We start from the raw sequence: 27,964 nt of genomic DNA, 5'->3' as shown, positions 1-27,964 counted from the left end.
GTTGAATTTTCAAAAATCCTTTCTTAGCGGATGCTTACGTCATAATAGATATCTGAATGCCAAATTTCAGCCCGATCCGTCCAGTAGTTTGAGCTGTGCGTTGATAGATCAGTCTTTATAGAAAAACTAGTAGGGTGCGTGGGTGCGCGGACCACTGAAGTGGTCCGCGAGCATGCAGCGTTGATTTTTCAAAATGTGAACTTTATTCGCCATACATTTTCTATGGAAAAATAAATTCCGCCATTTTGAATTTTTTTTCAGCTCACTGGCAATTGGATGACGTTTCGAGTGACATTTGCTCAAGCACTTCTATATATCTTCAATACCTTTAGCGTGCTCTTCACCCGTCTCCGAAATCTCTCAATCATCAGCTCTCTCCTTATTTTTGCTCCGAATGAATTTTTGTCTTCTATACGAAACCATCAGTCAAAAAAAAATTTTTCATACAAAAATGTTCAGGAGAGGTGATCAATGAGTGAGTCAGTCAGTGAATCAGCACGAACAGCTATATATATATATATTAATGCGCTGCCTTGCGCCCGTGTTGATCGACGCGCTACCCAGCCAAAGGTGCGTTTTCGTGACGTTTCTGTTTTAGGTGTTCTGAGTTAGGTCCACACTCCACCACTTCATCCCAAACGTGCGTTGATAAGCTATGCGCTTCAATATTATAATTAAGTAGGTACAATTTTTGTTTTTATTATGCTAAGCTGCAGTTAGGTAAAAACAGTGAAAGTTCATATTGAAATTTTAGAGCAACAGTCTGTTGTTTCTTCATATTTTGTTTTCTTGCATTTGCGTGAACAAAGTGTAGAAACTGTACGAACCTTTCAAAATCTGAAAAAAAACACACAACCTTACATCTTAAATCTTTGAAAATTTTAAACGTTGAGGTCACGAGGGCAACCGCGAGTCTAATGAGAAGCAGTAGAAGTAATAAACCAAGGATTTTTATGGTTAAATGGATGTTTTGAAGCATGATCGTAGGTGTCGTTTTACCCAAAGGTGCCAAAACTCTGCGCCCGTCGGTATTTAGTGTAATCTGTGCCGCTACGCGCATGCGTGCCACTCGAAGCGTAAGGTATCAATTTATCTTTTCAAAAAAAGAACTTACGCTCTCTAGCGTTAACGAATGTTGCGTAGTTAGGTGCCACGGGGCCAATGTCGCGTCATAGGCGGGGCATTGACCCCGAGTTTTGCACGCTATACATTGCGGGCTTAAAAAAATACTAAATAACTAAAAATATAAGGCTAATGGTTATTGGTATTGGATTGTGTTTAGGTAGTAATAATAATATCTCTAGTTTTCGCTAGTGTTCTAATTACAACGAATATGGTTCTATATCAATATTATAATATAAATGAATCTAAAAAATACCGCTTATTGCTCATTAAAACGAGTATTTTTCTATAAAAGGTCACCCTATGAGAGTAGAGACCATTCCATAGTAATGGGGCATAAAAAACCTATTACTCTTCATACACACGTCAATAAACGTGGCCATGGAAAAATTCGTGAAAGGTCCCGCTTACAATATAAACGAAGGTGACAACTTGCCCGCTATACTCTATCCGCGGACAGAAGTTAGTATAGCGGTCTCTCTGTTACGTAATCCCATACAAATGATAGAGACAAAACTCTCAGTCTGAGTTTTCATATAACAAACACGTTTTCAAAAAACATTCTAAATTCAATCCGAAAATGTTTTCAAAAAACTCTTTATACTCACGTCAATAAACGTGGCCATGGAAAAGTTCGTGAAAGGCCCCGCTTGCAATATGAACGAAGGTGACAACTTGCCCGCAAGAAGCAGCACTTGCCTACGCACTTGAACGTCACCTCGCCACCAGTTGCTACTGTAAACCCCTCGATCAACACCATGACTCTAAAATCCATTCCAATATTATTAACTAAAACCATGATAGCCTCGTGGTTAAGACATTCGCTTCTTTAGCGTTTAAACTATCGTGAGTGATTTCCATTATATATAATATCTGTCAACGGCTGTACTCACGTATTTAGTCGACGTTAGCCCGACTAGTTTCGAACCAATCCGGGGTCCTTTTTCAAGGGAGTCAGTTCGCTCCGCTCCGCTTGCCTGGTGACAGCTCCAGATCAGAAAGAACTGTCGGGAGACGATCTGCAGCTGTCCCCCCCTCCCACCTCAGCCACCCTCACAACGGGCTCTACAGGCAGCGGCACGTGCATCTCGCAGTCTTAACCGCGACGCGTGCGCGAACTAACTCCCTTGAAAAAGGACCCCGGATTGGTTCGAAACTAGTCGGGCTAACATCGACTAAATACGTGAGTACAGCTGTTGACAGACATTCGCTTCTTATTCGGGAGGTCCCACCCGTACAGTCCCCGTGCTATCCCGCATCGGGTTGGCACTGTGCGGGACAATCTCGATCTATACCTCGATTACAACATGGGGTTATTCAAGGGTTGGTCCGCCACCAACAAATTCCTAAAAGGCCGGCAACGCATCGGCGGTTCCTCTGGTGCTGCAAATGTTCATGGGCGGCGGTAATCACTTAACATCAGGTGACCCGCCTGCATGTTTGCTAGCTATCTCTATTTAGAAAAAAAAATACCTCGACCTACCTCATAGGCAATTTCATTGCTGTGCCAACAGTACAGCAATAGTTGAACCGCTAATGCCATGGTGAACTCAATGACCCAGAGTTTTTGAGACATTGTTATTTCTCCCTGTAAATCAATCATCAATGCTTATAAAATAAGAAAAATCTTCAATCATCATTATCATCATCATCGTCCACTGCTGGACATAGGTCCCTTGTAGGGACTCCTACACGCCACGGTCTTGCACCGCCTGAATCCAGCGGCTCCCTGCGACTCGTCTGATATCCGTCCACCTAGTGGGGGGTCTTCCAACGCTGCGTCTGCCGGTGCGAGGTCACCTTTCCAGCGCCTTGAGACTCCAACATTTATCGGTTTTACGAACTATGTGCCCTGCCCATTGCCACTTCAGCTTCGCAACCCGTTGAGCTATGTCGGTTACTCTAGTTCTCCTACGGATCTCCTCATTTCTGATTTGATCGCGTAGAGAAACTCCAAGCATAACTCTCTCCATCGATAGCTGAGTGGCTCTGAGCTTTCTTATGAGGCCCATAGTTAGCAACCATGTCTCGGATCCATATGTCGTCACTGGCAACACGCACTGTTCGAAGACTTTGGTCTTCGAGCACTGATGAGTTTTGGACAAGAAGACATCTCAAAGCTTTCTGAAAGCTGCCCAACCGAGTTGGATTCTTTCTCGAAATTGGACCTACCCAACTGGATTGTGTGTCTTAGATATATATCATACTCGTCTATAATTTCGAGTGCAGAGTTCCCAACGATTACTGGGTGGGCCGGACATAAGCATTAGACATGGTTTTCGTCTTACTGATATTCATTGTTAGGCCCACCTGCTGAGAAGCTCTGCTAAGGTCTGCTAAGTCTTCATCGCTCACAACTAATCAACGCCCAGCCCAAATCCTGCATGAAGCCAATATTAAAATAAACTCTGAATGCAAGTTATCTCTATACGAAATAGATGATGCCCGCAACTTCGTTCACATGGATTTAGGTTTTGAAAATTCCTATGTCCGTCCCCGGGATATAAGCTAACTCTTTACCAAATTTTATCAAAATCGGTTGAATGTATGGGCCGTGAAAACCTAGCAGACAGCCAGACTGGTATACAGACATACACACTTTCGAATCAATAATATTAGTCATCATCATCATCATGATCAACCCATCACCGGCTCACTACAGGGCACAGGAGCACAGGGAGTAATAATATTAGTATGAAGGATTAATATTATGAAAATGACTTACCAAACTGAGCTGTACCACGCTGCAGCATATCGTTATGGAACAAACGAGTACATAGATGAACATTACGGGCGAAATTATTGAATTGAATATTTTGTACTGTCTGAAACAAAAGATGTAAAAAGTTTACACGTAATGATATTCTCTAACAAAGGACTACAAATTAATTACAGCAATATGAAACATTTTGTGTACAAGAACCTGATTTCTAAAAGTACAGTTATTTATAGTTCAGGAGACAGTGCTTACTTGTTGCTAGTTGATACCTACTGTTAGATATAATTTTTGATAGTCTATACACGGCCTAACGTCGTGTGATGCTTTCGTCGCAATCTGGTTAGGTATAATAATGGCAATGCTTGTAAAATATATAAAAAGTTAGTTAAAAGTACAGGGTATATTAGTTTGGTATAACCTATGTTTATTCTTAAAACTATTTAGTTTTTTTTATTAGGTTGGCTTTGCTAATCCTAGTGTTTATGAAATAAATATTTCTGGCTTTGAAATAAATGTTTACATCATTTTAATACATGTTTCAAAATTTTATAAAAACCTAATGTGACATATTTACATTTTTTGAGGTTAAGTTATTACTTTGATTAAGTAGGACTTGACTGTCATTACTTACTCTATATACAAGTTATGCAAACGATGGCACTCTTTGATATTATCTAAAACATCATCTCTCGGTATTCCATTTACTTCGCCGAAAATCCTTTGGGATTTATGTCGTAATATCATCATTTGGCCCTTCAAAAAGGACATTATCGCCACAGCGTTCGTATCGTAAACACCGACGACACCGGCTCCCTGACTAGTCATTATTATATGGACCGTTACAGCCACCAAATATCCGGGCATTTTAGTTTTATCAAAAGGAAACCACGAGCTTAGAATTTGCGGATACGGTTCGCTACCGTTCCTTATCATTTCACGATAAACTGGTGCCGTGGCGTACTTTATAAATGGAGACGAAATTGTCACTAAATTAGTCAGTAAAATCACTGACCAATATAAAAATGTTATTACTCTTGAATAGTCGATGTAATTTTTCATTAGTTTTTTTGTCACCGGATCTTTGCTATTCAGTGCAGCGATTTCTTCAGTTGAAATATTTCTAACAAGTTCTCTCCAACGTGGGAGGTACAAAATAAAAAATACCGTCTTGCTGATAGAAACAAGGCTCAAAGCAGCCAAGGACATGTTGAAAAGTACTTTCATCAAGTCGTTTCTCATAAAGTACAGTTCAATAAATTCGCTTACTACGAAAAGTAGGGAGCAGAGATGTAAAAAATTGAAGAGGCCGTCTCGAATTTTATGTCCACACTGCCAGAGGCCAAACCAATAAAGCCCCTTCAGAGTAGGACCCAAAAGAGGATATTTGGGATCCTCTAGGCCTTTGACAGATGTAATTATTTTCCGTTGTAGCATGTTCGGTATCTTATATAGGTATCCTTATTACTGTTCTATACTCGGATAATAAAATGTTGATAAAATGCTTTTCTTTTTATATGAACCTTAACACAATGGCAGTAAACAAGAGCGAACAATGAGAAATACTGACGATATTATATTATGACAACTTATTATATTATGACTTTTTGGTAGGTAGGCTTTTTTATTGAGACGAAAAAATGGGACATCTTTGAGACGAGTTGATATTGTTTTTTATGGATTCAACAGGCTTCTTTTCAACACGAATTCAGAAGAAAAAAGTCTGAATATATATGTATCTACAAAGAGACATTTGCTGTCTGCCTTCCATAGGTACATCAGTACCCTTACTATAAATCAGTACCCTTATTATAAAATTTTTACAAAAAAAATAAAAACCGACTTCGTTACACAAACACTAAAAATTGAAAAATAATTTAATTTATTACCGAATATATTATGTATACAAGAGTTAATATAGTTCCATAATAATACTTTTTGGTGCCGGTGCCAATTAGCTTTAGCTGCGCGAATCGTCTAGACTTCATATTTTTATGGGACTCCACAATGGCACCTCATTGGCACCGACCCCAAAAAATATTATTATGGAACTATATTAACTCTTGTATACATAATATATTCGGTAATAAATTAAATTATTTTTCAATTTTTAGTGTTTGTGTAACGAAGTCGGTTTTTATTTTTTTTGTAAAAATTTTTTATTTCACAATTTTTAGTGGCCCCATGGAATTATGCTATGACTGGTTAAAAGTCTACTGTTTACTAAGCTATTACACTGATCGCGAGCAATTTACTCTTATCCGTTGAAGAGTTCCAGTATCTATCTTCGAAGATGTTCATCAGATCTTCACCAAATTGAAATGGGACCAACTTTGAAGTATACCCTTTCAAACAAAAAAATAATTTTCAAAATCGGTCTAGGCGTTTTCGTGTTATCGGGGAACATACATAAAAAATAAAAAAAAAAAAAAAAAAAAAAAAAAAAAGATTCCGACGAATTGAGAACCTCCTCCTTTTTTTGAAGTCGGTTAAAAAGTGCGTTTGTTTGTTGGTTTGTTGGTTTGTTCTTCAATCACGTTGCAACGGAGCAACGGATCAACGTGATTTCTTGCATGCATGGGTATAGTTAAGGACCTGGAGAGCGACGGCAGGCTATTTTTTATCCTGAAAATATTATATAAAGAGTTCTCACGGGATGTTTAAAAACCTAAATCCACGCGGACGAAGTTGCAGGCATCGTCTAGTATAATATAAAAGGAAAAGCTGACTGACTGACTGAGCTACCAACGCACAGCTCAAACTACTGGACGGATCGGACTGAAATTTAGCATGCAGATTGCTATTATTATGGCGTAGACATTAGCTAAGAAAATAATTTTAAAAATTCACCCCCTAAGGGGGTGATATGGGGTTTTCATATTCGCGGAGGAAATCGCATACATAAGCTATTTCCGGTATAAAAGTAAGCCTATCGATATCAACTTGTACAAAGGTTTCTATTTAGCTGGAAAAATCTAGTCAAAATCGAGTCAAACGTTCTTAAGTCTAGACAAAAAGAGATGCACAAAAAAACCTATGTCCTTCCCCGGGATGGAAGCTAAATCTGTACCAAATTTCATCGAAATCGGTTAAACTGTTGGACCGTGAAAAGCTAGCAGACAGCCAGACAGACACAGTTTTGCATTTACAATATTAGTATGGATTTTTTTAGATATAAAAGGGACATAGTCACAGAAGTCGCTAAAAACTGTGACTATGTCCCTTGTGTGTGTGTGTGTGTGTGTGTGTGTGTGTGTGTGTGTGTGTGTGTGTGTGTGTTTGTGTGTGTGTACGAGGGTGTGTGTGTGTGTGTGCGCGCGTGTGTGTGTGTGTGTGTGTGTGTGTGTATGTGTGTGTGTTTGTGTGTGTGTGTGTTAAATAAAAAACCTGTACCATTTGTTGCTTTGTTGCATAATGCGATACAAAATATTGTGTTTAAAGAACTGTGCGAGTGCTAATTTCAAGCTATTAAGACAGCCTATTAAAGAAAATATCTCACTGCTATTTTCTAGCGCTTTTCCTTTTTAATAGATTAAATTATGTTTTCTACTTAATTTGCTTTATTAGAAGAAAAAATGTGATACTGAAGATTTTTTCAAATTTTAAATTTATTTTTACACTGGATGATATCCGCGACTTTGTCTGTGTGGATTTAGGTTTTTCAAAATTGCGTGTGTACTCTTTGATTTTCCTATAGTAATGATAGGTAATACTGCTTCACTCTGTATTTGAATGAGTGTACTGAGTGGCAGTTTTCTCTGATATTTTCATTTACTTTAACGCTTCTCAAACAGTTTTCCTTCCATAAAAATCCCTTACGGAATAGCCTTTTACAAAGTCCGTCAGATTAACCTTTTCCCTACGTAATAAGGACAGATATTTAGCTTTTGAAAATGCCCAGCTTTTGATCCCTTGTCAAGCGGAAAGAAAATGTGGCTGTCATTATTACAAGATAGCATATTATTATCATAGTTAATACTGAAATATATCTGCAGTCTACATGATACTAGGGTATACTTATATCTACAGTATATTAGCACACCCCCAATGCGACACTCCATACAAGCTGATTTAATTAACTACTACTACCGGAAACCAGCCTGTCCGCACACAATTTGTGTATGTGGTTTTAAATGTTGTATAGAATCAGGCGTTACTTTGCGGAAGTCCATGATATACAATGAACCAAAAGCTTAATTTGCTGTAATCTGCTGAAATAGGTTGAATCTGTATGATGCAACATGCAGCATGCGAATGCACCGCCCGCCCTCCCACTGTTAACCATGCAGGAAAACAAGGCATTTGGCAAGCAATACGCACCACCACCACACAAATCCCAAAACACACTTGACGCACGTTTCGCCCCGATACCGGAGCATCCTCAGGAGATGTAGACCTTACAATGCACAATTGTATGTGTTTTTAAGTAGCGTTAGGGCTGAGGTCTGAACGAGGTCAATGGAGCGGGACAAGGAAAACACAACACGTTAGCAATATCAGTGCTTCCTCGTGTCTTAATTAATGTTAAAGTACTTATTAAAGCAGCTGCGCGTTTAGAATGACAGCTACAAGGTCACGATCGCAATCACCTCTGATTGGTTGTTCGGCTCACTCACTATTGGCTACAATTCATTGTTGCAACAAGAATACCATAAATTCAGCCAATCACAACAGGTAACAGGTATTATTTTTCGTTTTTAGTGGTGTTAGTATTTAAGCGCCATCTATGAAAATTTTATCGAACGTTGCCCTGAAACTTCCTCATTGCGATTGTAATAATGATTGATGCAGGTTTTACGGATTCGACATGCCGATTTTAGTTGATATCAAAAAGACTTGGCCTTACTCCACTCCGCTCCACTCCACTATTTACGCTGACCGTAAGTCTTACATAGTCGATATTATTACTGTTCTTACAAAACACGTGTAGGTGCTTGAAAGAGTCCTCAAATGGCAAACAAAAAGCATCTAAATGCAATATCCCAACTCAATCTGAAAGCACTTGGCCTCCGTTAGTGGCCTTGAACAAAACACGAGTAGGCACGGAGACGAGGAGTTTTAACAAAGTGCTGGAAAACCACTTATGATGAATAGGTAAAGTAAAAGTAAAGTAAAATATGCTTTATTGTACACCAAAACAAAAACAATAGACATATAACAAAGAAAGCATGTACAATAGGCGGCCTTATCGCTAAAATAGTGATCTCTTCCAGGCAACCTTAGGGTAAAGGATATTATAAAAATTAAAGAAAGCGGAAGGGGTGTACTAATTAAATAAAGTAAATATACATAATATACGTATATAAATAAAAATACAACAGTAAATAAGAGACGAATAGACGACAGATAAGTGGAATAAAAAGTAAAAATAAATAAATAAACACATCAAATGGAGGATAAATAAAAGAGCTTCAATTTCGTTTTGAAAATTTATAGTGATTGAGACTGTATGATATCCAAGGGGAGAGAATTCCATAGCAGTATAGCGGTAACAGTAAATGATTTAGCATAATAAGAAGAGAAGTGTGTAGGAACTTTCAGACGTAGATTATTTTGAGAACGAAGAGAAAAAGAGTGTGTATCACATAGGTACTCAAAGCGTTCTTTAAGGTAAAAAGGAATGGAGGGATTGAACAGTATACAGTAAAGAAGATGAAGAATATGAGTATTCCTGCGAAGACGAATCGGGAGCCACTTGAGGTACCTAACTCACTACGAAATATTTTGTGATTTTTTTTGTGGAAATCATTGCAAGAGATTTAAATATGTATGTATATAAGCAGTGAGTTTTATCAGACTCACGAATCGATGATTTGTTTTCCATTTGCAGTCATCAAACTTTGTTGTAGTAAGATTCACCGTGATTATCCCTTGGCCAGCCCACTACTGAGCACGGCTCTCGTCTCAGAATGAGAAGGGCTTAGACGCCGTCCTATTGTCATAGCTCGTGCGATGATGCGTGCGTCCGACGAAAATGATAGCGCGTCCCGTGCGTTCAAACAAACTGTGTTCTACTGAATGTTCTATTGAAGATCGCGCGATCATGCGATGCGTTTATATTGTACTAGCTTATGCTCGCGACTTCGTCCGCGTGGACTACAAAATTTCAAACCCCCATTTAACCCCCTTAGGAGTTGAATTTTCAAAAATCCTTTCTTAGCGGATGCCTACGTCATAATAGCTATCTGCATGCCAAATTTCAGTCCGATCCGTCTAGTAGTTTGAGCTGTGCGTTGATAGATCAGTCAGTCTGTCACCTCCTCCTTTTATATATGTATATAGATTTCATCGCACGATGAAATCGCATCGCATCATCGCGCGAGCGATGACAATAGGACGGTGCCTTGACCATGGTGGCCCAGTGTGGATTGGCAGACTTCCTAACCTTTTTGAGAACATTACGGAGAACTAGGCATGCATGTTTCTTCACGATGTTTTCCTTCACCGTTAAAGGATAGGTATCAAGCAATGATATTCGATTTCTTCTAACATCATTGGTATCAAGTATCAAGATTGATATAAGCTTACTCTAAAATCCCGTTAACAGAATTCCCAGCGGTACGTACATCGTGCTCGTAGGACGTAGCTCCGCACTTCATCAATGTCAGAACTTATAGGAATATGTAGGTACGATGCGAGTACGTGAATAGCCCTTTGAAATCCATTTCATATTAGCTCAGTAAATTTCAGCTGTCTTGGTTATATGACACGTATGACACGCCCCTTGTCTTGTCTTTATTAAATACAGTACATCGGCCTTTAGAATGATATTTCGGCTTTGTAGAGCGTTGTCTCTGTCACTCATACCTATATGACGTTTTGTCGTTCTCAACGACAGAGACAGTGCTCTACAAATTTGCTGTCTCCTTCTAAAGGTCGATGCACATTACTTTACTCGTACTAAACGAAAGTGAGGCAGAGTGAACTAGAGTAAGGGAACTCTTGGTTTGATCCTGAATCGACGATATGTCAAATATCAGGCTATGGTGACATGGTGACATAAAATCATAGAAAAATAGGTGTATACATAGTAGTACGTACAAATTCTTTGGTGTATACTATCTCTATGAAAATAGGACTACATTAGGGCTATCAGTGTCAAATGTAAGTATTAAGTAAACATTTGACGCCTGCCACAATTACATCGAAGCCTCGATGTTTTGTTAGAAGTTCCCTAACTGTTGTCCCGGAATTTTCAAAAACTTAAATCTACGAGGACGAGGTCGTGGATATCATCACGTAATAAATATACTGATTGACTGACATATCAACGTCAAACTGTTGTCTAGAAACTTAGAATTTTGTATGTAGATTTTCTTTATAACGTCAGACATTTCTGCACAGGGTGGATTCAGCTTAATTTCTAACTATTTCTCATTGAATAGTATTTCTTTTGAGAGAAAAGTTTATTCCGTACCGGAAAGTTGTAGAGAAATAAATTTAAATTAAATTATCTCAGAATCTTTAAGTGGACATCTTTAACAAAGAGAGTGCTAATTTAATCTTGTAAGAGAAACTTGAAAATGAGTCTAGGAAACATTTTAATAAGTTAAAAGTAAAAAAAACCTTTTTGAAAGTAAAAGATTTTTTATTATAATAAAAAATGCATGAAAACATAATTTCTTTTTTATAACGCTGGGAAATGAGTGGAAAAATGAGTCCAAATTCTACTGTCCTTGTCGCCATCAGAAAGTTCCAATGTCCACCTTCCACCTCCAACATTAGAGAGGCTCAATGGTACCATAACCATCTAGGTAGTATAATGTAGGTCCCTAACCTAGCCAAAAAATCAATTAACTACCAATTTCATCGGAATGATTCATACAAAAAAGTCAAATATATAAAAGCTCCAATCTAGCTGAAATCTGAAATTTGAATTCTTCGCATAGCAAAATGCTTCGTATCCGTAGTATTAATTTACTAAGAGTCAAAAATTCTGTTTTTGCGCACACAATCAGCATTTTCTTTAATATTGAAGTTTGAAAGTAATTGTTTGATTAATACTCAACGGTAAGTGGTAATTTTCTTTTACATTTTCCGTTTAGAAATTCCACTGCTCTATTATTGCAAAGAAAAATGGTACCGCCCTTCTCTTGTTAGGGACTAATACATAATAAAAACCGGCCATGTGCGAGTCAGACTCGCGCACCGAGGGTTTCGTACTATCCAAGAAGTAAAACGGTAACATTTGCTAACGAGCTGCAAAACTAACTTTGTTTGTAGAGGTTTATATTTAATTTTTATTTTAAAACAAGACAGCTAGAGCGCTGGTTTTATTTTTCTTGTAAAATATGCATAAATTTCTATTGACTATAATTATTTCAGATTTTTTGGAGTTGTAAACTTCAGATGTAAGGGTATTTTTTCGACGCTTTGCACGATAAATCAAAAACTATTGTGCATAAAAATAAATAAAAATCTGTTTTAGAATGTACAAGTGCAGCCCTTTTATATGATATCCCACTTGCTATAGTTAGCTTACTTTGAAAATTGAATATTAGGTGGGTATATTGTGCATGAACACATTTTTTTTAGCTGTGGCATTTTTCTAACTTAGCTGTGGTTTTATGAAATAAGTAAAGAGATTTAATAAAACTTTATCTATACTCCGTCTTAGATCTTAAAACGTCTATAATTTGAAATCAGCAAAATCCAATTTTACGCGTTGCCGGTTGGGGTCGTAAAGAATTTATGTCATTTGGAGATTTTCGAACATTTAGGGCTAGGGAAGACAAAACGCGCGACTGCAGCGTCTTTTACGCGGCTTCTAGAATTTGTACCTACTATAAGCAACAGTTTAAAGGTGATCACACTGAGAAGCACGCATAAGAGTGGTTATAGACTAGAATTTTTCGTGTTCGTTCAAACCTCTGCCTGGCTCAGTTAGTAGTTATGTGAATTGGCGTCTTTCGTTGCTCACATGTATACAAGCTTCTATCTCTGCCTATGTATGAGGTGCCATATAGGCCTGTACAAAAAAAGGCTTACTTTTAGACGCAAAAAAAGACAATTTTAAAAACTATGTATGAGCCAGACTGCTGCTGTCTCTCTTGTTGATCTATTTTTGGCAGATGCTTGAAGTGGACTCGGGCGTCTGAACGAAGTCATTTTAAGCATTACATAGTTGTCGTGTACTTATAATATAAGGACTGCGAGAAATGCTCAGGCAATATTAGCTAATGTATAGTACGTAACAGGTCGAGATGGCAACCGGCTGGGGACGTCTCGCACACCCGCACAGCCCCCGCGCTGACCCAGTGCGGGATAGCGCAGGTGACGTGTGGGTGTGCGGGGCATCCCCCCGCTTCATAGCTCGATTGTCATCTCGACTTGTCGTGTACTATAGTTATACCCATTGCCCAGTGCAAGTGTGACGTACTGTACTGCATCGCTGCCGTCACGCGTCGTGTCTATCCAGGGCTTTAAATGACGAGGAGACAATAGGGGCAAACGGAAGGGGGAGGAGGTTTCGTGATGGTATTTTCCCGCTTTATTAACTACAATTTGAGAATTATAATTTCTAACTGGCTTTCGCCACTGGCACTGCCTATTTGCGAATCAGGTCACCACGATACCATAGTATAAGGAGAGAGACAGTAGTCCAATGCCTTTGATCTCGTGGTAAATTACGACTATGACGACCCGTCAATATAGGTCCCTGAGTTACTGAGGGCCGGCCGCCTCGGGTCGCTCCCTCGAGCCCCTCCGCCTTACCGCATGATTGCTCTGTCTAGACGGCTTTGTCAAACTTCTTATAGAGAGAGCCTGCGAGGGTCAGACCTTCGTTATTTTATAAAAGATGAAAGTTTCGCTGCGCATTGTCCCCAACACAGGGAGGAACTATCAGCGACTATGAAGTTTGAATATAATATAATGTTTAAAAACTTAATTTTTGATCTCTCTCTTAAAATATTTGCACACTATTAATTTAGTCGAATGTTATGGGCTTATTATATTGTATACTTCCATCAACGTTCTTGCAAATAAATGATTATTTATTTATTTATTTAATGTTTAAAAAAAAATCTGAATCCACATTCCACACGGGTGAAGTCTCGTTCATCATCTTGGAGAATATAAATAGGTAAAGTTTATGCTTACCGTCTCGTTTGGCAAAGTTTCTTACCAACGTCGCATTCTTCGAAACTATACGTGTAGGTATCTTGCTGTTCAGAAAGCCAAATAAAGTCAAGTTACGAAATGTTAATTGAAATTATTTGCGCTATTCTGATGTAATGGGGCGGCTTCAGTGGCGTCTCAAAGATGGATGGGTCTTAGTTAATTCCTAAATTCTAGGAAATCAAATTTTATTTCTTTTCTGTAGGCATTCATTGTAAGTGCTTATTAAGGTTCTAAACCGGCAATAACCTCTGGAGTTTCAACCTCGATACAACGTACAAATTGTTTGAACTTATATATAGTTGAACTTAGAACTAACTAACTTTGAGATAATTAGTAATAATAGATACATAATTCAATTGTAATTTAAGTCAGTTGTTGGTTTTATTTTTTATTTTTTTGCATGCTATTGGCTATTTGTGGTGAAACTTTAATAACTGTAACATCTATAGGTATGTACGTATTACATACCCACATGTGCAATAAAGAATGTTTGATTTGATTATATCATCATCGTCATGATCAACTCATCACCGCCCGACTTCTGAGCAAGGTTCTCCTCTCCCAGTGTCTCATTGCGAATTGGCAGACTTCACACACCTATGAGAACATTATTTAGAACACTCAGGTTTTCTTTCACCGTTAAAGTAAGTGATAAGTATTTAATTTTAATCCCTACGCTATCATAAGCGAATATATGCATGAACTTAGGCAAACGCATTGACATATTTTTTTGGGTTAAAAAAAACTAGTTTCAATTGACAATATTTTTTTAAGTTACAATTATTTCTTCTAAGTTGTTACGGTGATTACGCACTACACTTCCGTCATCCGAGTTCTATCCGTCATCCGTGAGAATATCAGGGATTATCTGCGACATACGTCATAACCTCCCATACAAAACAAAAAAGACCGTATTTTCACGGACTCGGATCGGATGCAGTGCGTAACCTACGCTTAAATTAATCAAAAACAAAACAATCAAGTTTAGTGATCAGTTGAGTAAACATTTCATTATTCCTCCTTCTTACTCAGCAATGTGTAGTAGCTGTATGAGCCCTTTAAAATCTGAAAAAAAGAATTATCTAGTTAGCTAAGTGAATGCAATCCGCTAATCAGGTTTTGCCAATCTGCACTTGGCCAGCGTGGTAGACTATGTCCCAAACCCTTCTGCTCTGAGAGGAGACCCGTGCTCTGTAATGTGCCAGCGATGGATTGATCATGATGATGATGATGATGAAGTTAATCCAGTCCAACTGCTCCTGTTTAACCCTTCACCACCTAAAGGTCAATCACGTGTGGAGTTCAGGATCAAACTTGTAACTTCCTCACTTTTGTCCATCCAATCCAATCCAATCCAATCATTATTATAAATGCTAAAGTGTGTTCGTTTGTTAGTTTATTGATTTTTCCTTCAATCACATCGCAATGGAGCAACAGATCGCTTGCCTAGGATCCGGAACGGAAGCCGGAAGGACATTCCATATTCCACGAACTTTAGAAAGACATTTTGGCTTCGTAGAGCGTCGTCTCTGTCACCAGCTGTCACTCATACCTAGACAGGTAACACGTCAGACGACGTGTTGTCGGTCTCAACGACAGAAACAAAGTAATACGAAATCGTTATCTCATTCGAAAGTTCGATCTGCAATATTTCCTTCCGGTTACTGAAGCAGTGTGTATTAGAAACAAGGAATCGAGTTTCTACTTTCATTCTGTAAAGTTTTTGAAATTGAGATACTACCACACAGTCGATATGTCCAGCAGTGGATGTATGCTAACTGAAGAGTATAACATTGTTGCGGGTGATGAAGCTGACGTGGCAATGGGCAGGGCACATAGTTCGAAAATCTAATAGACGTTGGGGTCTCAAGGACCCCCACTAGGCGGACGGACGACATCAAGCAAATCGCAGGGATCTGCTGGATTTAGGCAACGCAAGGCCGTGGCGTGTGGAAGTCCCTACAAGAGACCTATGTCGAGCAGTGCAAGTCTATCAGTTGATGTTGATGATCATGATAATGTTGACAACTTACAAAATCAAAGTCTAATAATTTATTCAAGGTAATAAATTACACTTTAATTTGACGGCCGATTGTTGAGTTTGTAAGATGCTAATTAATTATTACGCGAAGTTAAAACTAAAACTACGAGGGTTCCAAACGCGCTCAGGGTTGAGAATACTTACAGTAATAAAAGTAGCAGCGGTGAGCTTGGTGAAGGGCCCAGCGGTGAACACAACGGTTTTGGCCAGTTGTCCACCGAGCAACGCCACGCTGCGGCGCACCCTGGCTCCCTGTGACCACCATGCGCTGGAATATACGCCTTCGTCCACTTTCAGACTCTGGTGATAAATCAAATCTAAATGTATAAAACGAAAAGCTGACTGACTGTGTGAAGTGTCTAGCCACTTTCTCCAAAGTATTTATTTATCCGATAGGAAACCAAGTCATGTTTCGTGTCTATGTTACTAATTACTTTTAATTTGATTAACATCAACTGTTTCAAGAGTGAATAGGCATCTTCTAGCAGTGTATTCTAATGGCGTCATCATTGCTATATAGACTGCTTATGACCAAGCGCAAGATTATGTTCCAATCTATCAGCCTGTTTGCGTGCATGCTGGACATAGGCCTTTCCAAGAGCGCGCCACCAAACACGGTCCTCCGCTTTCTTGATCCATCTGCTCCCCACCACCTTCTTCAGGTCATCGGTCCAGCGGGCTGGAGGTCGTCTCACACTGCGCTTACCGGTACGCGGTCTCCACTCCAGAACACGTCTGCTCCATCGGCTGTCGGTTCTGGGACAGACATGACCTGCCCATTGCCACTTCAGCTTGCTAATCCATTGAGCTACATCGGTCGCTTTTGGTTCATCTGCGAATTTCCTCGTTCCGGATTTTATCCCTGAGAGTGATACCCAACATATGAAGCTCGCTCCATAGCGCGCTGAGCGACTTTTAGATTGTGGACGAGGCCAACTGTCAGTGTCCATGTTTCCGCTCCATACGTCATCACAGGTAGGACACACTCATTGAAGACCTTAGTCTTAAGGCTTTGCGGTATCGAAGCTTAAGTTGCTTGAAACAAATCACGGCTTACCATAAATAGCACTTTATTGCTATGCCAGCAATACAGGAACAGCTGAGCAACCAGTGCCAGTAGATATTCTGCTATCCAAACTTGCTGCATGCTGGTTGTACCATCCTATAAATAAACAACAGATTGGTTAAGGTTCCCTATCTCCCAAAAAAATGGAACCCTTATAGGATCAATTCGATATCGGTCTGTCTATCTGTAAAAATCGAAACCCATAGGGTACTAACTGTTGACCTAGAATCATGTTTGGCAGGTAGCAATGTCTTAAAGCACAAGTAAAGGAATAAATCAGAAAACCGTGAACTTGTGGTTACATCACAAAAAAATATTAAAAAGTATTTCTTGTGCGATGCTACTGGACCCTTTGTGTGTATAAGTCTGACTTGCACTTGACCGGGTTTGTTTCTTTCGTACTTCTTAGTCATCGGTATAATCTAACGCTAAACTTATAGTTTGCTCTAAATTCACACCATTTGCAATCAAACTTTTGTCGGCTTTGAATTCTGAATTAATGTGAAAATTCTAGATGGTATTTGAGTTAGCTCTGAGTTCATGTCGATCTTTGCGTAACAAACTGAGCAGGGACTCAGAGTTTTCAGCGAAATTCTGAGTTGTCGAAAATTTGCTGCTTGGCAAAAACATTGATAACAGTATGCCTCCCAATGTGCAGTTATAGATATTTATTTGTGGTATAGTATATAGTACATACTACATAGTATACATAGTACGCGACACGATAGGTCGAGATGACAATCGAGGTAAAAGGTGGGGGACGCCCCGCACACCCGCACGTCACCCGCGCTATCCCGCACTGGGTTGGCGCGGGGGCTGTGCGGATGTGCGGGGCGTCCCCAACCCGGTTGCTATATCACTACCTTTATATCCATCAAGATTCAATGAATTATTTTACAGAATATGAAATTCTGCATGAAAAGGGCGGAATGTGCCAGAATTTTAGAACGACTTGTGTTTGTAAAATTAACCACAACGTTTATCTTACCGTAGTTAATTGGACTGCACTCGCGCAAATCATGAGGGAACAGATGATGACGTATAAAAACAACACCGGGGACAACAGGGAATTCATTATTTTAGAATACCTGGAAAAAGATAAAAATATTTAGTAAGATATAGGTTTGTTTTCAAGATTAGCGTGAAGATTGCAGGCAAGATTCATGTCACGAAAGACGCAAATGGGTAAAAGGCGTGGTCAGGGTTTAGTTGTCCAAAGTTTTCCAATAACGCAAAAACATAGAATAACCTCAGTGTCAGGCCGTCATCTATTAATTCAGGTTTTATTGTTCAAAAAATTGTTGCCGCTGCATGAACGACTACTCAAATCAAATAATTTTGCATATATCCAACACTATGCCTCATTAGCCTCGGTGAATAGGCAACCTAGTTGTGAACACTATTTTACTCTGTGGTTTACTAATAAGAATATACTATTATACTTAATTACTTGACAAGTAAAACATGGTGTTGATGGCAGTCCCGAATCCTCTTCACGGCGTCTCGGTAGCTTATATCCTCCTCACCATCTCCAAATAAAAGCGAACACTTCAACTTCAACAGATCCAGTTGTCCAGCAAAAAACGTCATCAAAACCACTGCATTAGAATCGTAATTAGCAACAATGCCACCCCCATAGAAACAGATCAGCGTCTGAACAACCACCATCGTCCAATAACCCAGCCCTTGAGATTTATCGAAAGGTGCCCAAGAGCTCATAATTTCTGGGTAAGAAACTGTTTCATTCCTGATCAATTTATGACTTTTACTTGAAGACAAATAAACCGCTAATGGAGCTAGAATAACAGTAAATACTGTAGCTGCAACAAGAGCCCAGTAAAAGTAAGTCACTTTTCTTGAATACGCAATATAGCCCTGAATGATTCTCATTGCTTTTACATCCCGCTTGCTAAGTTGATCTTTTTCTGTTGAAGATACATATGAGACCACTTGTCTCCAATACTTCTGCCACATAATGAAAGTGCCTGCTTTAATAACACATACGGTACTCAACATTGTCACAGAGAGGTTTCTCATTGCCATATTCATGTTGGATCTGATCAACCAGAGCTCGACATACTGGCTCAGAACAAATAGAATTGCCAATAGATGAATGATGTTGTAAATAACACGATTTATGCCCGGCTTAGGTTGCCACATACCCCATTTTTGCAAGCCCCATAAAGTTGGGCCTAGTAAAGGATTCGCTGAGTCCTCAAGTTTTGTAAGGAATTTCGACATGGTTATATTACGGTACACCTAGATGTCTGAATCACGGTTTGAAAATGATAGTTCCTTTTCAGTATTTACGTTTATAAGTTTCGCAGGATTATACTATGTAAAACATATGGTTTTACTTGTTTTGTATAAATAAAACTAAAAATAATGTTTCTAAATATCTATATATATAAAAGGAAAAGGTGACTGACTGACTGGCTGACTGACTGACTGATCTATCAACGCACACCTCAAACTACTGGACGGATCAGGCTGAAATTTGGCATGCAGATAGCTATTATGACGTAGGCATCCGCTAAGAAAGGATTGTTGAAAATTCAACCCCTAAGGGGGTGAAATAGGGGTTTGAAATTTGTGTAGTCCATGCGGACGAAGTCGCGAGCACTAGTTTTAAAATAAAATACAACGTACAGTACGCGGCCGAAAGTAATGTACATAGACCTTTAGAAGGATATAGCAGATTTGTAGAGCGTTGTCCCTGTCGTTGAGACCGACGAAATGTCATATAGGTTTGAGTGACAGAGACTACGCTCTACAGAGCCGAAATGTCATTCTAAAGGCCGATTTACATTACCTTCGGCCGCATACTGTACTAGATATTCGTCTGTTATATCAACAGACCAATAGAGTGAGATTTCTAATCTAGGTCGGTATCAACAAGAAGCCCATAAAGCTTTAAAGTCAAGTAAGTAAGTAACTCTTATACTAAGTTTGCTCCCACGAGATCAGTTACTTTAACAGCAATTTTAACTTAATGTTTATTCATCATAATCAACCCATGGCTGGCCCACAAATGAGCTTCTCCTCTCGGATTGAGAAGGGTTTAGACCATAGTCCGCCATGCTGGCTCTAAATTACAAAATCCTAAATTCCACCTGCCAGGAATCGAACCTGGAACCTCCCACTTATAAGATCCACTAACCACTGCGCCAGGGAGGTCAAAGTCGCCTAAGACTAATGTTAAAGTATATTGAATAATATAAACATACAAACTTTCTCAACGGTATATAGAGTGAATATTAGCTTTTCTTTTATTGAAAAGTTTCGGAGAAATTACACATGGGACCATCATAACATGGGCGGACAGCCGTCCCAATAGCTGTTCAAATAACACATATTGTGCTCTGGATTCAAAAAGGTGTATTTTAAAAATCCGTAATTTCTTAGTTTATTTCGATAACAAATTACAGTCTCTTACGTATTTTGATTGATAGCATAATTGATAGAGAACTTTTAAAAGAAAATTGTTCAAACTAAATAAAATTTTGTCTACTAAGGTTTCGTCAGCGAACGACAAAAGCAACATAAAATACTTCGCTGTGTTTCGTGGGTACTTTTTACTATTGAACTATAAAAGTTGGTCTTTTCATCTTGGGGTTAACTTGTAAATGAATAAAATAAAAAAATGTTTTACTTACTTGTCACAATTTTAGTACAAATTGGATAGTACGCTTCCCTCCATCGCTCGCTGAGTGACTGAGTTTTCTGAGTAGAGAGTACTTTTGACATGTCAGTAATTATTGACCGATAGAGATAAAATGACGCGTGAGAAGTCACTCTGTACGGACTATACAATTAAATCTGGTCTCTAAGGGGAGCAAGATAGAATGAATGATATCCTTAATTGACAACATATCGAGAAAACTTTTCGAAACTTCCAGATCAGGCCAATTTGGTGAAGAGCCATTTCTAAATAATTGATGTAACGACATAGACTTATATATTACTTCGTAAGGACAGGGCCATTGAACAAGCAAAATGGCACCGACTCATTGGTCCTAAAATGTTTATTTAGCACCAATGCGACGACGAATGAATTTCGACGACCTCCCTGGCGCAGTGGTGAGCGCTGTGGTCTTATTAGTGGGAGGTCCCGGGTTCGATTCCTGGCAGGGGTTTGGAATTTTATAATTTCTAAATTTCTGGTCTGGTCTGGTGGGAGGCTTCGGCCGTGGCTAGTTATTACCCTACCGGCAAAGCCGTGCCGCCAAGCGATTTAGCGTTCCGGTACGATGCCGTGTAGAAACCAAAGGGGTATGGGTTTAATAAAAACTGCCATACGCCTTCCAGGTTGCCCGCTATCATCTCATCATCACTTACCATCAGGTGAGATTGCAGTCAAGGGCTAACTTGTATCTGATAAAAAAAATGCAACCTCAGTGACGTCTGGATTTCAAACGGGTCGTTCATTAGTACTTATCTAAGAGGTGGCGCTGATTTATTTGGTTCCAAAACCGTGAAAAATTTTGTTCGCTTGGGCATATCTTGTCATTTATATCGATGTGTAACGAAAATTGTCGTTTAACGAATTTAACGAATTTTCCGAGGATCGCTGACGTGACTGAATGCCACTGTCAGTATGCCAGTTTTGTGAAAATGTCAAAGTTCCGTGCAACGTCATTCCTCATTTATATATGAAAACCGTAAGCTGTAAACTGTAAGCTCTATCTATCTTCTATCTAAATATATAAAAGGAAAAGGTGACTGACTGACTGACTGATCTATCAACGCACAGCTCAAACTACTGGACGGATCGGGATGAAATTTGGCATGCAGATAGCTATTATGACATAGGCATCCGGTAAGAAAGGGTTTTTAAAAATTCAACCCCTAAGGAGGTGAAATAGGTGTTTGAAGGTTTTGTAGTCCACGTGAATGAAGTCGCGAGCATTAGCTAGTTAATACATAATGCAACTGCAAGGGATTGTAAACTAGCCACGGCTGAAGTCTGCCTAGACAAATTTTATACTAAAGACGCCACGGGCGATTATGTACCTATATTTTAACCGACTTCCGACAAGTCGGTTGACTTCCAAAACCTACTTCCTACAAAGTAAAAAAGTTTTAAATATTTTTTTATACTCGGCGGTGGTCATTAATTATCATCGTAAAATATACTGAGGGCGGGTATGGCATAATTTGATAGCACATATCAATTGAAAGCAACATTGACCTAAATCTGACCCAAGGGTGACCTAGTTTAGAGGTCCAGTTTTTTGGATTTAACGCTCCCTTGGCCTCATAGGGCAATATTACTATGCCGATGATCAGTGGCGTGCACAGGGTTTGAGGCCAGGGTAGGCATCAGTTGGTAGGAACCTGTTTACTGGCAGGCTATAATGAAAATTAAGCATTAAGCTGTTACAACTGGGGTAAGCAGTGCATTTATGCCTCTATGACCTGCACGCCACTGCCGATGATCCCGGTTATATCAATTATGATGCCGTTAATCCGTAAACCTATTAGGCGAAATCATTTAAACATCGTTTTAATGATTTTGACGAAGTTATGTAAATAGCCTGCTATTATTTAATTATGTAAACGCGTGATACATAGCTGTAGATAGCTTGCATCCATGGGAATTAATTATTACTCGAACAATTATGGCATCTTACTATTATAATACTAGCAATAGACTAATAGGTAACTATTATAGGTAAACAATAATATTAATATGCTTTAAATAAAAGAAGCACGCCTATCTTCAAAATTTTCCATAATTATTTACTTATTAGGGTCTGAACCAATAAATACGATGAAGGTACGCGATGTTTTAATTAAGTTGTCTACAAAATTACATACTAAAATTTAAAGTCTGAATCGCACACAACGCGTAACGGCAACGCGACGCGATGGAAATTACAGGACAGGCGTTACAATAAACCTGCTTTACTTGCGTGTGAGTGCAGCAGCGAGTCGCAAATGAAGGTGTTCAAAACGGCTCCTAGAAGTTTCAATACAAAAATCTATCTGTAAGAAAGTGCACGTCAAACGGCAGCACATGACGACCGAAAGCGCGTGGTTTGACCTGGTGTTTACAGAGCAAATGCTTTCGTACAGTTTTTTCTTTTAAAACTTCTAGTAGCCATGTACGTGTCTAAACACATAAAGATAGAATAAGAACTACGCAACCGTAACGCACGACACTAGTACACTGTTTTGTGTAGAAATGTATGGGAGAGCTCTTCAGGTAAGTGATATTTAGCCGTAGATATCAGTCCAACGCGTGATACAGGCTCAGAGCTTACTTTGACTTTGCGCAGACTTTATTTAGAACTAGACGTTTATTATAAGGTAGGAAGGTAGTGGGGAGCGGATGGATGAGGAAGGCGGAGGACCGTATTTGGTGGCGCGCTCTTGGAAAGGCAGCAGCAGTGGATGCAAACAGACTGATGGATTGGATTGGATTGGTTTATTATAACAATCTCTTAAGTCTGAGCAAAGTAAAAGTAAGTACGCTCTATATGTAGATCTCAGACTAGTATCGCGTATCGCGGTCGCGTATCTCAGTCTTCTAGGCCCCAGTGACTATTTCACGAGCAGTTGAACTGCACCAGATTCGACTACGCGATGCAAGCGCTATTCAGTCGTAGTCTTCTATAAAATATGAAAGGAAAAGCTAATTGACTGACTGACTGATCTATCAACGCACAGCTCAAACTACTGGACGGATAGGGCTGACATCCGTTAAGAAAGGATTTTTGAAAATTCAACCCCTAAGGGGGTAAAATAGGGATTGGAAAAATTATATAGTCCACACGACTAAGTTGCGGGCATAGTTGCAAATTATACCCGACTAGCTAGTCGGTGTATAATATTGCATACATTCGCAATACCGTTTGCAGCGCGGTCGTAAACTACGCGTGATAATATGATCCTATGCAAATACCTATGTAGGTAGGTACTAAGTGTCGCACCGGTTTACGGCCACGCGTTCTGTTTATCTCAGCCCATTCGTCAGTTAATTGGCTTACTTAATAAGGAACAAACAAATTAAATCTAGTGATTTTGACATGGGACTTAGCAAATTGCTTGTTAAAACTTAGTTAACAGATGGGAGATGATGCTTGTTTGTGTTTCAGAGTTTAATAAAGCGAATAAAATTTACTTTGCTGTTAAAACTTTCGTGATTAATAATAAATAAGAGCGTTGGCTCAGTCAGCGCTGTCAGGTAGATATTAGAAAGATCTGGATTCGATTTCAAGCAGGACAAAATCTAGAGCCTCAATAGCTCAATCGGTAAAGGAGTGGACTGAAAACCGAAAGGTCGCCGGTTCAAACCCCGCCCGTTGCACTATTGTCGTACCTCTACTCCTAGCACAAGCCTGACGCTTAGTTGGAGAGGAAAGGGGAATATTAGTCATTTAACATGGTTAACATTCTTTTAAAAAAAGAAAAAAAATCTAAATAGGCATAGGTCTAGCATGAGGGCAGGCTTCTGTGGTAGCTAGTTATCGTCAACCAAACCAAAAATTTTATCGCTTAACTAGCTTATGGCTGCAACTTCGTCCGCATGGACTACACACTTTTCAAACTCCTGTTTTATCCCCTCAGGGTTGAATTTTCGACAATCCTTTATTAGCAGATGTCTACGTCATAATAGCTATCTACATGTCAAATTTCAGCCCGACCCGTCCAGTAGTTTGAGCTCTCCGTTGATAGATCAGTTAGTCAGTCAGCTTTTCTTTATATAAGTATAAGATCACACACGTCGCTTCTCCGCTCCTCTCCGCTCTAGGGGGTAAAAGACAGCCAGCAGCAAAATAGAATTCCATGCAAGAAAACTGGATTCGGTATTCTGTTTGCACGACACATTTTAGCAGAATTTCGCACGCGTTTTCCGCTTACAAAATTCGCTAGATACTTAGTTTGCGCTCGGCCGTTATGAGATAAAAATTGGTCATAATAAAAAGCGATGGTCTGCGTAAGGCCTTATGAGAAATTTTTTGAAACTCTAATAATAAAATATAGCCTTACCCATATCTCATTTTATCGAGAATCGAGAGCTCGTTAATTTTACAACTCACTGGTAGTTTTCAGTTCTGATTTATATTTTTATTTGTTATTAAAGGAAATCAAATGTACTTTATCAAATGGCAATATTTTATATTGGTGTTGATTCAACGATTCTTATTTTAACGATTTCAAGTTAAGGCTGCATTCACACTTGTCGGCTTGGTACAGCGGCAGCCGGGCTTCATACAATTTTTATGTCACAGAATTCTGCGGATAAAATCGCGCGGTGAAAATTCTCATGCTGCCTTTCTCACAACCACTATCTTACATAACGCGGCAGAAAATATTGTAGATCGACCTTTAGAATGAGATTTCGGCTTTGTAGAGCGTTGTCTCTGTCACTCATATCTACGTGACGTTTTGTCGGTCTCAACGACAGAGACTCTCTTTCTAAAGGTCGATGTACAATATTTTCTGCCGCGTACTGTACTCAATACAGTGACTTCAAATATCTGGAGCCTTTTACGTATGAAAAATCTTACTAGGTCAGGTGGAAATCACTGTAATATTAGGGCTTCAGGAAAGAAAAAGAGAAAATCTGTTCATTATAAATGAGGCTTAAAATAATTTGAGCACAAAAGTATAACAGGTGCAATTACTTAACGTTACAAAGGCAAGGTAATTGTTTCCTTTATTTAAAGGGCTACTTCCAACTGTAAAATGTTTTCTGTCTCCTTAATAATATCTTGAATGTACGGTGTCCAAACAAAATTGGACTAAGATTTTTTAATAAAATGCCAAAAACATTTAAAAACTTATTTCAACTAATAATTTTTTGCTTGAATTTAATAAAATAAAACAACCTATGTACTTACGTATAGTCCGCGACGTCGCGGTCGCCCGCGCTGGGTTAGCGCGGGTGTGCGTGTGTTCCCTCCACGATTGCCATCTCGACATATCGCTTACTATACGTTTTTTTAGAGAGTGCACACCCATCTTAAAGCGTGTTCGCGTTTGCCCGCGTTTGGGATGACTTCTGCAAAATTAGTTATGCCTACCTAATTTTATAAAAATGCACAAAAAATAGATATCAAAATAAATAACTACTTAAAGAAAATAAAAAAATATGATATTAATAATAAAAACTGACAAAAGAGAAAAAAATTAAATAAAAAAAAGTTATAGTGATAGGCCTATATTGTGGCTAATTCCGTTGTACACAATCGCTAAACTAAAATGGGACGTCTAAATCTATTGATATCCCTTTCACAATGTTGCTTGCGGAAAAGGATAGCACTAGATTTAGACCTGTTAATTTAGTTTAGTTTAGAGATTGTGTACAATAGAATCGGCTCCGTTATGTATAAAAAAACCGGCCAAGTGCGAGTTAGGCTCGCGCAATGAGGGTTCCGTACTACAGTCGTATTTTTTCGACATTTTGTAGGATAATTCAAAAACTATGATACATAAAAATAAATAAAAATCTGTTTTAGAATGCACAGGTGAAGACCTTTCATATGATACCCCACTTGATATAGTTATCTTACTTAGAATATTGAAAATACTAATTATTAGTTCATGACCACAATTTAATTTTTTTTTGTGTGATGTAAGCCTAAATTCAGTTTTCAGATTTTTCCCCAAATTTGAGCTATAAGATCTACCTACCTGCCAAATTTCATGATTCTAAGTCAACGGGAAGTACCCTGTAGGTTTCTTGACAGACAGACGGACAGGCAGACAGACAGACAGACAGACAACAAAGTGATCCTACAAGGGTTCCGTTTTTTCCTTTTGAGGTACGGAACCCTAAAAAGCCGTGTTCAAAAATAGGACAAATCCCGTCATATAAGTGGCGACACTACTTAAGGACATCTTTAATATTTGGCGTGGAAAATTACTCGCAATTTCAAGCACCTCCATAAAAGGAATACTTCCTTTATAAAATGAGAGAGCAGAGAAAACCTAAAAGTATACCTATTTTCATGCTGAAATTATTTTTTATGGAAGGAATTTGCTTTGAAGGCCCTTAGAATTGTACGCTTCTATCCTGTGTAAACTGCAATAGTAAAAAAATGATACTGAATAAACTGGGTCCAGATACTTTAGATTTTACATATTATTATCATTTTTTATATTAGGATCGATTAGAAGGCGGACCTCCTAACCACTAGGCTACCTTTATTAGTAAAGTGTGATTATTCAAGCAACCATAAGCTTATTTTGCTAGTATCCGCTAAAACAAACAAATATGTATGGTGCAACGTACAGCATGTAGGTACATCACACAAATCCTCCCAAACACACCCCACGCACGTTTCACTCCGACACCGGGAGCACCTTCATAGGGATGCAAGCTCTCTGTGCTAAACGTCAAAATCTACTGCTACGTGCTAGTTTTCACAAAAAAATTAAAAACCTATTTCCACGTGAACTTGGAAACCTACAGTATCCAGTATCAGATAACCGTATTGTGGTACATAGAACACTTGAAATCATAACAGAATATAGTGAAAGAACCACTCTGTCGCGTAGCCTAACCGAGCTTAGAGCCTACTTAAAGACAAGTGTCATTCCAGTGTAGGTATTTAACGCTGGCTATCGCGGTGCTAAGTACTTCTAACAAAGGTAAAATTTTTAGAAATCCAAGAGACTTTTCGCATTGTTTGAAGTGTTTAAGTGTTACCATTACACGTATAACATGTATCTCCACTGGATCGTATTAAAACAGTTTTGTGGTACATAAAACACTAAAAAACATAACAAAATGTGTAGTTAAAGAACGTAGCCTAAGCGGGTTTAGGGTCCATTTGAAGACAAGTGCCATTCCAGTGTATTCGATGCTGATGTATCGCGGCAAAGTGCTTCTAACAAAGGTCAACATTTTATGAAATCTAAGCAATTTTCCCCTTTCTTTGAAGAC

At 38.9% G+C, this 27,964-nt stretch overlaps 1 protein-coding gene across 8 annotated transcripts; it reads right to left on the bottom strand.

Annotated features, from left to right (window-relative positions):
• Positions 1 to 119: 119 nt before the first annotated feature.
• LOC117992214 (odorant receptor Or2-like) lies at positions 120 to 27,362 on the bottom strand. Of its 8 annotated transcripts, XM_069505842.1 has the most exons (9): positions 27,311 to 27,362; positions 25,917 to 26,077; positions 18,518 to 18,665; positions 18,056 to 18,155; positions 17,059 to 17,163; positions 16,146 to 16,301; positions 3,848 to 3,947; positions 2,606 to 2,710; positions 1,765 to 1,886 (listed from the first exon to the last, which is right to left on the bottom strand). In XM_069505842.1, exons 1-8 carry the CDS (start codon positions 27,313 to 27,315, stop codon positions 2,673 to 2,675), a joined length of 813 nt encoding a protein of 270 aa, XP_069361943.1. In that variant the 5' UTR covers positions 27,316 to 27,362; the 3' UTR covers positions 1,765 to 1,886; positions 2,606 to 2,672. The 8 variants fall into 8 exon arrangements, with proteins under 8 accessions (XP_069361939.1, XP_034835764.1, XP_069361943.1 ...); XM_069505839.1 differs by lacking the exons at positions 25,917 to 26,077; positions 27,311 to 27,362 and adding an exon at positions 23,218 to 23,283 and having other exon boundaries at positions 18,518 to 19,259; XM_069505843.1 differs by lacking the exons at positions 25,917 to 26,077; positions 27,311 to 27,362 and adding an exon at positions 20,724 to 20,833.
• Between the last annotated feature and the right edge of the window lie 602 nt (positions 27,363 to 27,964).

This window comes from Maniola hyperantus, chromosome 21, assembly GCF_902806685.2.
Source record: "Maniola hyperantus chromosome 21, iAphHyp1.2, whole genome shotgun sequence".
In the NCBI taxonomy this organism is placed as follows: domain Eukaryota; kingdom Metazoa; phylum Arthropoda; class Insecta; order Lepidoptera; family Nymphalidae; genus Maniola; species Maniola hyperantus.
This window is presented reverse-complemented; position numbering and strand designations above follow the sequence as displayed.

Excerpts from the sequence above, each read along its gene's own strand:
- LOC117992214 (XM_069505837.1), bottom strand. The coding sequence starts at position 19,308 with ATGTCGAAATTCCTTACAAAACTTGAGGACTCAGCGAATCCTTTACTA. Across the intron at positions 17,164-18,055 it reads GTGCAGTCCAATTAACTACG|GATGGTACAACCAGCATGCA; the intron begins GTAAGATAAACG and ends GTTTATTTATAG. Across the intron at positions 3,948-16,145 it reads CCGCTGCTACTTTTATTACT|ACAGTACAAAATATTCAATT; the intron begins GTAAGTATTCTC and ends CTTTTGTTTCAG.